At 41.1% G+C, this 13993-nt stretch overlaps 1 protein-coding gene across 1 annotated transcript in view; it reads right to left on the reverse strand.

Moving 5' to 3' along the window:
- Positions 1–11648, reverse strand: part of magi1b (membrane associated guanylate kinase, WW and PDZ domain containing 1b) — a 173423-nt gene extending 161775 nt beyond the window's left edge. The window contains 1 exon segment of the mRNA XM_037786085.1: positions 10897–11648. Within this exon segment, the coding sequence (XP_037642013.1) occupies positions 10897–11197 (301 nt within the window). The 5' untranslated portion in view covers positions 11198–11648.
- Positions 11649–13993: the final 2345 nt, after the last annotated feature.

The following is a 13993-nucleotide window of genomic DNA, read 5'->3' on the forward strand; positions in this document are numbered from 1 at the left end:
TTCCTCAAATTAGATTAAAAAAAAAAATCTCAATTGCTTAAAGTATTGCAATATATCGCAACATATTAAATCGTTACCTCTGTATCATGATACGTATCGTATCGCCAGATTCTTGCCGATACACTGCCCTACTGGGAACTGCTCCAATAGTCTGTGTAAAATGGCAAATAGTCATTTTTATGTTTTAGTTTTCATAAAGAACAAGATATGTTGTGTTAATTAGTTACGCCAAATTCACACTGGGCAGCGGCAAAGTGGGGATTGTCGCAAAAATCTAATTTTTCTGCAGCCTGGAGGCGTGTCAATGTGTCTCAGACAGGAAGTAATTATTTGTAACAAAGGTCAACATGTCACAGGAGTCAAAGGATGTGTTTACGGATTGGCTGCAGGTACTCATTGGCTGCACCTTGCCGATAAAATTTAAACTTTTTCCAGCTTTTGGACAGAGCCAGGCTAGCTGTTTCCCCGTTTCCAGTCTTTATGCTAATCTAAGCTAACTGGCTGACAGTCCCAGCTGCATATTTATCGTACAAACGTGAGATCAGAATCAACCTTTTGACTCGAATAAGCGTCTTACCAAAATTTTCAATTGCAATAGTGCCTCACTGACTACATATGCATCAATTACTAAAATACTTCTGGGAAGAACCACCGCTGTTGGTTCATCAAGAGATACTTTGAAACACACGTCAGTGGTCATTTCCTCCCCACAAACCTTAACACATGTTACCAATATGCCTTCCTTACTTACTTCAAATCTTTCCCAGCTAATTCGTTTACCCATAATCCAGCACACTCTCCCTTCACAGTGACTGCCACCCACATAAAGCTGTCTTCAGCGCTTTGCCACACACCGTCATCCATAACTGCTGTGAAGTGACCTGTTGGAACGATTCTTTTCATTAAGCAGGAAAAGGACGGGGTGGGGGGGGGACTCAGTCAGAACGGGCTGCCCCTTAATAAGAGCCGTCACAATCCCCATACTCACACGACAATGAGTGTGGAGAGAATAGATGAAGACTTGAGAGGGGAGAGATAAAGAGAGCAGACGAGATGAATAGAGCGAGGAGAGATGAGGAGGAGGAGGAGGAATAAGGCAGTGTGGTTCAACCAGGCATTGTTGTGAGCCGCATAATTGCCTCTGCAGGAAGACCCCGGGAGTTTGGAGACGTGTGTGTGTTCACCGCCGTGGACAAACAGACAGACTCGTGTCTAAATCCTCTTAATCGGGGCTAGACTGCTCTCTAAACCTGTTGATACTCCCTTGTTTTGCCTGCGTGTGCACATGAATGTGTGCGAGTAAGCTTCCCAAAGACTTTACATTAATGGGATTTGTGTAAACAGACCCCGAGGCCTCAACATAATTAAAAGTAAAGAAAAGAAGGAAGCAGACTGGGGAAGTAAGGCCTTTATATCTCAAGGAGCCTGAGAGATAAAATATAGATTTTCTAGGTGCATCCAGGACGAGAAAGATAACAAGCTGCCGATTAGCTTTAATGACAACAAATTAACTCTATGGAAGCTTCCAAGTGTCTTTTTACCATCTTGAGTCTCAAATATGCTTCAACTTCATATTACAGAAACATGAGGATGAGCACTTAACTACGTGTCTTTGTGCAGAAGTCCCTGCTGAATTAAAAACATTAAAAAACGCATAAAACTTTCAACTTTTCAAGAGAGACTAGCAGCATTTTTCTTGGGCACATCCACTTGCTACTGGGTCTCGTCTCAGCCTTATTAATGATGCCCACAACCACTACGTTGCGTCCTCGTCTGCCCGCTGCAGGCACATCTCATCTGAGTTTAACTGCAGCAGAACTGACAGAAAGACTTGGCCATGTCGGCCTGTCTGGCACGCAAACGGGCGCACATGCATAAGCAGACACCACTACTATCTGCAGGCATATTATCCCGTTCCTGACACAAAACAGAACTGCCTAATATGCTCAAACATTGTGGAGAGACTGCGTGCACAGTGAAGGCTGGCAAAGAGACTGAAGCGTCAGCTACCTCTGAAGTGGTTGGTGTTTTGGTACAACATTTCACCACTCAGCTACCGACTTCACATTTTGACGATTTACTGTTCAAAAGGTGGCTCTGGTTCTGATTGGTTGGTTGGCTCTAAACCTGGAAAGTTTTAACAGCAACTTAACACCTTGTTTCAGCTTGAACACACCCACTTCACAATTTCAAAAATGCATTCAAACACAAGCACACCAGAACGCTGGTTCAGAGCTGCTTGAACTGCTAGTTTAGCTTAGCAAAGCTTCAACATAGGCAGTGGAGAGTGACAGTTACAGATATGTGAGGGATGTGAATGAGTGGCATGAACAACACTGTAATCCACTACCTTACTAGTAAAACTAGTTCTACTTGGAGGGGGCGATGGGAAGATGAACGTAACATCGGCTTGTAATTACCTCCGCCAAGGCTGAAGGCCTAGGAAGGAGGTTATGTTTTCACCGGCGTTGGTTTGTTGGTTTGTCCGTTTGGAGGATTACTCCAAAAGTCCACGATGGATTTGAATGAATTTCTTTGGAGGGGTGTGTTGTGGCACAACAATCCACTATATTTTGGTGGCAATCCGGATCTTGATCCGGCTTTGGGAATTTTTTTCAGTCATTGACGTACATGAAACCTGCCTTGGCGGAGGTCTGCGCTCTCCGAGTGCACCTCTAGTTAGGGCTGTGGTGTCATAATTTGTGTTTTAATGAACAAATTGTCTAAGGGTATGGGCTCACGAATTATGTATATTATTGTTAAAAATATATAACAACGACATAAATAAATAAATAAATAAGAGCAAGTGTGCAAAGCTGAAAAAGTAGTGACAGTCTATTTATTTGTTACATTTTGTTTTACAAAGTTAGGAAAGTAATGTTTAAGTCAATCCTGATGTTGCTTTACACATAAAAGAATGATCCCAGTCTCTTCCACACAGTGAGGCATACAGCTTAGTAATTAAACACTGGTATCTGATCAGTACTCGTTATCGGCCAATACTCAAGGCCCTGGTATTGTTATCGGTATCGGGACTGAAAAAGTCGGATCGGTGCATCCCTAGTCTATTTGGCCTTGTTTAAAATAGATATTGCAGTGGGAATGAAAGAGTTTTTGTTAGTCCTCTTTTTGGCCAGAGGTACACTGAAGCAGCTGCCTGATGAAAATCTCTGGAAGGAGTGGCGACGGATGGGTGACGGGGGTGTGAAGGGTCCTCAGTGATGAAGTTTGCCTTTCTTTTTAACTGCAGGCAATTGAAATGCTCCCAAACTTGCATTTAGTACCTTTAAGTTACTTTTTAAGCAACTGATAACATGCATATTTTCAGGATTTTCAGGAGGACAAAAACTCTAATGAAGACGTTCACCTGTTCTGGGATTGGAGGTGAATTTCGCACTGAGCAACACTGACATCATTGTACCTCCCAGCTGGGGGGATTATGCTAACCAAGCAGTCGGATTGACAGTGTGGGAACGGGTGAATGCCTTTTTGAGTAGATGTGTCAACTCATCCTACTCATTGGCTAGGTTAAAAGTTACCTTTGGTACTGAACCAAAGCAGCCTGATATTAAGCTTATAGAGCTTTAATTTCCCTGTGTGTCCCGACACTCATAAGGAGCTCAGGAGCATTTCATGGCTCGGGTTACCATTAAGGAAACAGCTGCCTGCTTTAGAAATCTCTGCACAGGCTTTTGATTTCAGTCAACTAATGTCTAGCAACTAAAGATCTAACAAGCTGTTTCTCTTTGGTCCTGATGTTCCTTGGTATTCAGGAGTGTCTTCAGGAACTTCTTGTGAACCGTGTCTAAATCTTGACGCATTGCCCACAAATACACACTCCTCGACTGAGCATGTATACAATTTGAGGACACTGGATAAGAGCAGTCTTCAAAGGAAAGGAAAGGGAACTGCCTCACTGCCTCCCCCCCGCCTCTACTAAACTCACTATCGTAAATTAGTTGGCCTTTCTCTTCATCTGACAGAGTGTGTAACTGCAAGCGCCAAGTGTGACCGATTCCCATTCAGAGTCGATACAACAACCTACACTTGAGCTAATTAAGGAAGAGAAAGACTATTCTCTTCAGCAAACAAGAGCAAAGACTGCACACGTGTGCATATGTACCTCTTTAGTGGGATTACAAAAAGCGCTGCATTAGTGAGACAGAATTTCATGGCCTATTTAGTTGGTAACCGAGTGTCCCTCCACTGTAGTTAAATGCGGAGCTTAAGCTGAGCACACAAGCACAAATTCAGCACAAAGTAGGCAAGATGCTTATACTGTACACTTCTATCTCTCTCCCTCTTTCTCGCTCACAAACCCACACATAGACACACACCCTGAAATTGAAGCCAGAGATCTTTCCTAAAGCCTGCTACGAGGGAGGAAGTGAAGTCGTTCCACCGCTGTCAGAGAACACAAAGGTGGAAGAACGGTTGGGGCGAGGAGGGGTGTCCAACTTCCTGCTGGGAGAAAGGAAATAAACACTTCCATATGCAATGCCCTGCCAGAAACACACACACATACACACACGGAGCTTGGAGTTAATGCAGTAACACGGTGTTGTAAATTCGAGCAGCCATGGTTAGCAACTCACACTGCCATTATGAAAGGCAGAATGTTTTCTGCTTGCAGGAATTTATAGCTATCGAGGCCTCGTTCATCACACCAGCTCCGTAATATAATGCAGCTTGGGAAGAAATACACCTACTTCCTCAGTTCCTGATTGGTCTGGGAGAGCGATGGTTGTTTTATGTGAAGAGGATTTAAATTTCTATTGTGTGTGTATGTGTGAGAGAGAGAGAGTGGTCACATGCATCAAATCCTGTTGACCCACACGCAGCATAACTCCTGCCTGGGGAAACCCATGAACTCTGGGCCACTGTGCCATTTTTCATGTCCACAAAACGCACACATTCATACACACACATTGTTTTTTACAGTCCTTGTGAAGACCTTTGTTGGCTACAATCCCTACGCCCTGATATCCCCAACACACACCTACAGTAACCCTAAAGGCCTAGACAAATCAAATGTGCCCAAATTAACTCCCCGGCTGGCCTAAGCATCGGGGAATTATATATTTTTAAGATGTTTTTTAAACTAAAATGTGTTTTACAAGTAGCGAACCCCTTTAAGGAATAACTCATAGGTTGTGTGCTTAACGTTAGCGAGTGTTGGTGTACGGTACAGACAGTGAGAGAGAGGAGACGTGTTTGTGTGACGGACTGATGGCTAGTATAGACATCATAGCTGTGAGTGTAGCAGTGCAGTGTGTGTACGGTTTAGGCTGTGGGTGAAGAAATGCTAGACACAAGCCAGGTTACCGTGTCTTGCTTGCCACAGTCTGTTTACTGAAAGGGTTAGCCCCGAAGTTAGTCACAACTTCGGCTCAGGCTCGCTTAAGATGGGCTGTTAAGGTGGACCAGCGCTATTCTCATTATAACAAGCCGCTCCTCCAAGTTTTGCTCAGCAAAAACAACTTTTATGGCAGAAACCCTGCTGTGTCTTGGCCAAAAAGTTGCACCCAAACACACCGCGAAGACTACAGCCAACGGCCAACTACTACGTACGTTCTGCACCTGCATGAGAAGAAATAACTCTCCACACCAGCAGGTGGCGGTAGTCTGTATTAGTCATTCAAAAAGGGAAAACGGGAGACCGAGGACGGCGGATATACAAGCCGGTTTTCATATTCACACCACTCTCACTCACCACTTGATGGTGAGTGATGGCCACGTTGTTGTGAAAATATCCGTGTATTGAAATGATCAGATAAGATGAAAAATGAGAAGAGCCTTCTGTGTGTGCCCTCTTGACTTTACTCGTTTGCTTGCTTTCTTCACTTCCATTTCTCTTCTCGTGCACTGATTTGCTTAAGCTGAACAGCCAATGCTGAATCGGCCAAAAAACCTGCGACAAGGGCAGACTAGAGCCAACGGTGCGAGACCCACCACAAAAACTAGGCCGATAGACGCTCACTGACGGCTCGAAGTTTACTTACTTCAAATCTTAAACCATAATAGCTGCCATATTTTTGTCCGCATGAAACAGAACAGTGCAAGAACACACACACGCACACTATCATGGGAACTTCCCTGATTGCCAACACACCCAACATGTGTACCAACGCCAGAGAGAGCATGACACTAATCTGCTCTCAATCTGAAACCGCTCTGTTGTGATTGTGTGTTTGTACATGGCGTGTGTTTTGCATTATGGAGCACTACAGTAGGTCATCTTCTCATAAGAAGATTATCCATAAAGACGTTCTGGTGTTTATCAGTCTTATCATTATGTGAGTTTCTGTTTGCAAACACGGCCTACTGTCTTTGTCATTATAGTATTATTGAGCTGCACTAGGAGGGTTAGTAGTAGCTGCTGGTTTAAAAGGTTGAGAGTGCATGAGTGTGTTTGTATGTAATAGTCCATAATTACATAATCCAGTTATTTTCCCACAGCTTCTGCCCGATCGATACACAGTGAAGTCAGCTCGGACTCAGCAGCAGTGCACAGGGTGTGTGTGTTCTGCAGCAGTGAATATGTGTGTGTGTTGTACTTTTTCCACTGATACCCAAAGCAAACAACACAATCTCTGCAGCAGAACTGGTTAGAGAGCCTTTTATCAGCTCAGACCGTAAGTGCCCCTGTGTGTATGTATGTGTGGGCGCTCACAGGTCTGAATAGAGTGCTGAAGGTCCCGACCTAACACTTTTCAACAAGTCTCTTTATACGGCTGGCAGTCGACAGCAGCAAACGCTTCGTGGAGAGAGCCAAGACACTGCAGCAGTACCTCTCTCTCTCTCTCTCTCTCTCTCTCTCTCTCTCCACACATCCCACTTGATTAAAGTGAGAAAATGGCACAAGCTCTGCTGGGTAAAATTAGGTCACTTCGATTTTACAGATGGCCCTTGTTGCCGAGCATATTTTCCCAATTAAGGCTGATTAGGGAGGGGAAAATCCCAGACAGCGTGAATTATTAAAAAACTTGAAATGGAATTTGATCATGTGACGTTGTATGGCGGTGACACCCGACATCCCCAGATGGGTCCTGGAAAAAAGAGCTGGGAGACTTGTGATTGGTTCAAAGTGAGGAGTGAGTTTCCTCCTATTGTCTAAAGTCATTAAAGTGCAGAAAGGATGGGGGTGTGTGCATGATCAACACTGGCTGATGCTACAAGACCAGAGTTTTAAAAATGTGATTCCCTCTAAAGTATTTACATGAGTGCTAATTAAAATGACCAGATAGTTTTCTATTTACATGCTCCACAATAAGAAATAAATCCAGCACTTAACTGGCAAACTTTTCAAAAAGAGGTCCACCACTTGGAGCTATGATTTGTTTACTGCTGTTTCCTCCTGCAGCAAGAGTTTTATATCACAACACACTACCCCTGCAGTTACTGAATGGGAGCAGGCGAGCCACCCGCAGCTCCCGGGAATCACTGAAAAACTAGTAAACATGTAACTCGAATGAACTGAGCGAACGAAAATACAGATATCCTGAAAGGTCAAAGTAACCAACAGTGAGAAATGATCACTTTCGATCCATTGAATCAATACTAAAACATTAAGACCAGCACTTTAAAACTCAATAGGCCCTTTTCACAGCACATCATGGCAGGGTAAACACAGGCGTAATTAATAAAATGAATTATGGTCTCATTCTATTTAGTGTCTCATCCATTCCAGTGAGACAGCATATAAAATACCAGAGCCCTGGCCCACCTAAATGCAACAGGGCCATAATTAATTTGATTAATTACACCTGTCTTTACCCTGCACTGACATGTCAAACTGGCTGCTGTGAAAGGGGGATATTAAAACCTCTACGTATGATTTAACCGCACAGGTGTTTTCACTTATTTGTCCTAATTAGACCTCTCTTCTCAAGACTATGTGGGAGTTTACAGACTGAGATTGATTCACATCTCCCTACTTGTCCTGTGAGTTCTCTGTTGTATTATATTAGTCAGGGCATTGACATCATACACCTTCATCATTAGTAGAAAAGTTTTTGTTGTTTTTTTTACAAAAAGTCATTTTAAAATGTCACAGTAGGAAAAAGCACAGGTGTAAACAATAAAAGTAACGACGGTCCTGCTGGCTCGCGGTCACGCCTCACTGGGACACTTGAATAACACACAGCCACCGTTAATGTTATTGGTAACACCTGTGCTTCTCCTACTATGACGAGTCCAAATGTCTGCTGTGAAAAAATAGAGCGCTACAGGAATGAGTCCTAAAACCAGGAAATGAGTTAGCATTTTAGCACTTCCGGTTCCCTCATCTGGAAGTCAATAGTTTTGTTTTGGTTTTTTTAAATGGGTTTTTGGAAATATATCATAAACGTCTGTTTGCCACAGAGCTTATTTTCTGCAATAATCCAGACCAAAACTCAATGGAAAAAATCCCATTGGCTTTTTTTCGGGGGAACTAGGACCATATAGTATAGAAGCAAAGAGACGAAACTCAAGTGTTTTTTTGACAAGAGCTGCGGTCGCCATTTTGGACTGAACATGCTTATTATATTTATAATATTTCATTGTTCAGCACAGGCCATTTCGGTAGAATATGACAATAGAATAGAAATAATTTTATTTTACTTTTATACAGCACTTTTTAGGCGGACGTTTTACTGGCGTTCGGTAGTTGCATTCAGTCCAAAATGGCGGGAACGTAGCTCTGCTGCTGGGCGCTGATGTTGCAATGGAACGAACAATTGACTTTCACTTCTTGGCAATATACTTTCTTTATCTCTAGGGCCTACTGATTTTGGTGACATCACATAATCACCAGCATAGCTCCACCCATCTTCGACCTACTTAGAGGTGTGATTAGCCAATAAGTGAAAACACCTGTGTGCAGGACCATCTTTAACTTTAGTTTGCTCTATTTGTACTTAACTAGGTCCGTTGCTAAGTTTCATAACTCAAAGTATTTTTGAACTGCGTGATGATAGGTGCTACATGGAGAATTCTTTTTTAAACTGACCGAAAGGTCTGAAGCCTTTTATTCCCAAACAAACACTACATCCGGTGATTTGAGTGGTAAACAAACCTACAATCAGAAAACAGGAACTGATCAGAGCTGGACCACGTTTTCCATTAGCCCCGATGCTCCCCATCCCAAAGAGGATATTTACATGTTCAGTTGAAGGTTTTCTCCTTCACTTTGATTTTCCCTACTTTTTATATTCACTAGAAGAATAGTGCATTCTTCATGTTAGTGCCAAAAGTGATGACAAATACAATGCAGTGGCACAAAATGTAATATGCAGGTCGAGGACTTTTCTAGTCTGGTAACACTGTCCTGAAATTAATGCAGCACTACTTTGATGTTGAATGCCACTTCTGAGCAGACCCAGCCAATATTGCCGGCGGCTGCGTTCACAGGTTCTAAATATGTGAAATTGTCCTTGAAGAGTCGCTGCTCTTTTGTCTTGTCTCTACAGGAAGTTAGTCTGGCTCCGAGCATCCCTTCAGCAGTCTGCTTTACCGCGCTGGGAGCCTGTCAGAGAGGCTCAGTGTCAAACCGCACAGCCCTGCTGAGTCAAGCTGACCATGAACGAGCCAGACCGGCCACACTGGCCTGATGTTCACTATTCTGTTATGACTGATGCTCCCATTCTTGTGAGGCGCTAGAGACGTGTTGCCAGTTTAGCCTGTTTGAGAACTCAACAGATGCAATACAACCTAAACAGACACAGGCCAACTCTGCTTTTTATCTGCTTATTTAGTGGATTACCTCTGTATAAATAAATGTTCACTACTTTATTTCACATAATGTGCCTGGCTTACTACAAATTTAGGGTTAATTGAAACTCCAGGTATCACCTGCTATTCATACAGGCCTACTACATAGAGTCAAAGTTTAGCTTAATCCTATGATTATTCCAGGTGTTGAATGTATTGTTCTCTGTAAAAGACAGTAAAAGAAAATAATTGGTTTCTTAACATGTGAGCCATTTCAAAGGGTTGGTAAAGAGACAGAACAAAAGGGAAGCTGAATAAACAATATAAGAGAGCAGGTGTGTTTCCCATCCCACCTGGAACCAGGCAGGTGGTAGTTTCTCTAAAATACAAGCCAAACTACATTCAAAAATATGTCTATTTAACGTGGCCTTGCTCGTCCGACAGGTGTACAATGTCACTACTTCTTAAAAGTGTTGTCACCCACTCTTCTGTTGGATAAACCACTATTTCGCTTGGAAGAACTTGCCTTATCTCAACATATTACCAACTTTAACCACAGAACTCCTCTGGAAGCAAAGGTAACTTCTGTTTTAATGCATTTTTTTAAGTTTATTGTACATTTCATGTGTGCCGAATTGAAGAGTACGTCTTTCTGGTTCAATAGAAGGCTTGTCAAGTAAAAAAAATCAACCCCTGTCATTTTTTAGACAACTTTTAAACATTAAAGCGCAGAAGTTTGAACGGAGTTTGGCGTGTGCTGCCTCCTCCACCTCTCCCAGCCCATTACGTTGTCTGTACAAGCCAAACTACATTCAAAAATCTGTCAATTTAACGTGGCCTTGCTCGTATGACAGGTGCACAATGTCACTACTTCTTGGAAGTTTTGTCACCCACTCTTCAGTTGGATAAACCACTATTTCGCTTGGAAGAACTTGCCTTATCTCAACATATTTCCATCTTTAGCCACAGAAGCAAACCCAACTTAAACATTCCTATATTAATATATTTTAAAGCTTTATTGTGCAATTCATGTGTGCCGAATTGAAGAGTGCTTCCTTCTGGTTCAATAATAGGCTTGTCACATAAAAAAATCAACCCCTGTCATTTTTTAGACAACTTTGAAACATTAAAGCGCAGAAGTTTGAACGGAGTTTGGCGTGTGCCGCCTCCTCTGCCGCGCCGCTTCTCCCAGCTTCTCCTTACCTTGTCTGACAGTTTTCAACCTGACGGGACCTTTGCAGTTCTTTATCACAGTCTGCACGTCGTACAAGGGTAATCCCGAGATGGAGAGGTTCTCCACCTCCAGCAGCAGCTCTCCTTCATTAAGTTGTCCTATTTTATAAAGCGCGACATCCTCGCTGTTAACTTCGCCGATGTAGGCGAACTCCCCGTTCTCCGCTCCGCCGCGCAGCGACACGTTCATGTCACCTCGGGCATCTTTGGCGACGGAGCACTCGTTCATTCTGGAGGTCCAGTGGTTTTTCTTTAGCACGGGTTTAGACATTGTCGGACAAGTTTATGAGCACGACACCAAAAAGAAAAACTGGAGAAAATAGTCACAGAAGCAAGCAAATATGCCTCTCAGAAAGTAGACTTGTATCCGAGCGACGCGCAGCAAACTTTCTTTCTCTCCAACAGAAACATGTGTGCCTCTCTGCAGCTCTCCCAGGTGAGAAATCAAGCCATTCCTGGTCGGGGCAAGTCGCTCCTTTTTACTGTGTAGCTCTTAACATCCCAGCAGGTTTAATCCACCTTTATTATCGATGACATCCTTTACATCTCAGTATCCACTTGTTAAATCCCTCCTCCAGTTGTTCTTATAAACTCACTTTAAATTTCTTTCTTTTTTCCAGTTAGCAGTGCACTTTATCGGTCCGGCTCGGCTCGTTTAACCCAGGTGCGTCGCTCTGGTGTTCACTCTTTAGCTGATCTCTCTCTGCTGTCTGTGGAGCTGGGAATGTGTTGCTGTTCGTGCTGCGTTCAGGTACTGTCGGAAAGTTCCCCCTGATAGGGTCACATGAAACGTCCCAGCAACAACGTGGTATACTTTATTTATATGGAAATGTTGTTTGTATTATAAAAATAAAAATGGAGGTGGACATTTTTCTTAATCCCTGTAAAGATGTAAATATATACATTTATTTTATTTGTATGTATATATATATATATTTATTTTCAAATAATAAATACTGTAGCCTACATACAATTAATTGTAAATGCATTGTATTAAAAAAATACATAAAAATTAAATAAATGTATATATATACGTTTATTTTATATATATATATATGTATATATATATATATATAGATCCAATGCAGATATATTTACACTGTAAATGCAAAATGAATTAGGCCTAGGTATAGGCTACTTAAAAATGACAACATCCTTTGATTTAAAAGTGCTGTCGGAAAGTTCTCTGATAGGTTCACATGAACGTCCCAGCAACTTGGTATACTTTATGTTAAAATATGGAAATATTGTTAGTATTATATAAGTAAAAATGAAGGTGGAAATCTTTCATAATCCCTGTAAAGATGTAAATGTATACATTTTTTTATTTATTTTTTTATTTTAATACAATGCATTTACAATTAATTGTATGTTGGCTACAGTATTTATTATTTTAATATATATATATATATATATATTTATATATATATATATATATATAGATCCAATGCAGATATAATTACACTGTAAATGCAAAATTAATTAGGCCTAGGTATAGGCTACTTAAAAACATCCTTTAATTAAATGCTACAACGGCTCAGACAACAATAAATAACTAATAAAACCGTTTAAATACATATTTTTAATCGCTCTATGTGATGTAATTTTAAATGAAAGCTTTACTGAGGTCTGTCAATGCATGCCTTGTGTAATTTCATGTCACCCAGTAATCCCACATGAGAAAGTAAGTAACACTTTATTTATATAGCACATTTTTAAACACAGTTACAAAGTGCTTTACAAAAACATCCATAAAACACACTACACAAACGAAACACACTTAAGAACACAGAAAGACAGAGAAAGAGTCACTGCAATACACTGCATTTATTTATTTTTTATAGAAACTGCTAAAACAGTGCAACATTTACATTAATACAATATAACTTAACAACAGTATCAGCATGGTGTTGAGTTGGGACACTGACATTTTTAAGTTTGAGCATCGAAAATCGGAGTCTACAAAGAGCACCTGAAGGCAGCAATATTACAATTAGCGCATGCGTGCTGCTCAGTGCAGAAAGGGCTATCTTGTCTGTTCCTTTAACATAAAACAGCTTTTGGCTTTCCTAAATTAAACACTGATGTCATGTTGTGTTGTGTATTAAATTGTATAAATAAAATAAAATAATAATAAGATGTATTGTGGTGTCTTTGTTAAACATTCCTACTATATGTGTGTCTGTGGAGATTTTTTATCAAGGAATTATAATTAGTTGAGCTGATACTTTTAAAAAGAAAATGTTATTCACACATGAGGTGATGGTTCTGACTGAAGCAGTTATTTGATAATGAAACTAGTCGTCAGCCAAGGTTTACACCTGTGATCCAGCCTGACAGGGTTCCTGCATTTCAGGCTCGACTTGTGGTTCACCATATTTTCACGTGTGGGTGAAAACTCCCCTCTCTGGTCAGACACTCCTACATGTAAAGTGTGTGTTACGTGTGTGTGTGTTTGGCCCTGACACAGAAATATCTACAGAAGTATATTATATGCTTTCTGAATAAGAAATATTTATATTCAGTATATTTCTCTTCACTCTCGTGTTTGTTTTGCAGCCTCCGTTGAAAAGTAGGCGTAGTTTCATTGATGATGGACATAAATTACTTGTTATTTCTTTGTGATATTTTGTAATATGTTGTAATATTATGGTGATCATGTGATTGCTTCCCATTGGTTGTTGTCTGTTTGTTTTAATCCCTGACGAAGACCTACAGTGGTCGAAACATGTTGGCTTTTTAATGATATAGCCACTACAATAAAGGCTTTTTAATATATTTCCTTACACGTTGCCACTTGTTTTAGTTATCACTGACTTACATAATATTCATATTTTGTGAATCAAACAAGCTGCAGAAGGATTTGGACTTTGTTTGATACAGTTTTTATATCTACATTGGCGAAACACTGGCGGCAACATTATCAGTCTCATCAAAAAGTATAATCATCATTAAAATGACTCTTGCTTTTTCAAGTGATGGGGGAAGAGATGATTGGTGAGTCAGAAATAGATCGAGAGAAAGAAAAGAGAATAGGCTGTAGAGATAATAAAAGTAAAACGATAAA

The sequence above is a fragment of the Sebastes umbrosus genome, chromosome 1 (assembly GCF_015220745.1).
Source record: "Sebastes umbrosus isolate fSebUmb1 chromosome 1, fSebUmb1.pri, whole genome shotgun sequence".
NCBI lineage: Eukaryota > Metazoa > Chordata > Actinopteri > Perciformes > Sebastidae > Sebastes > Sebastes umbrosus.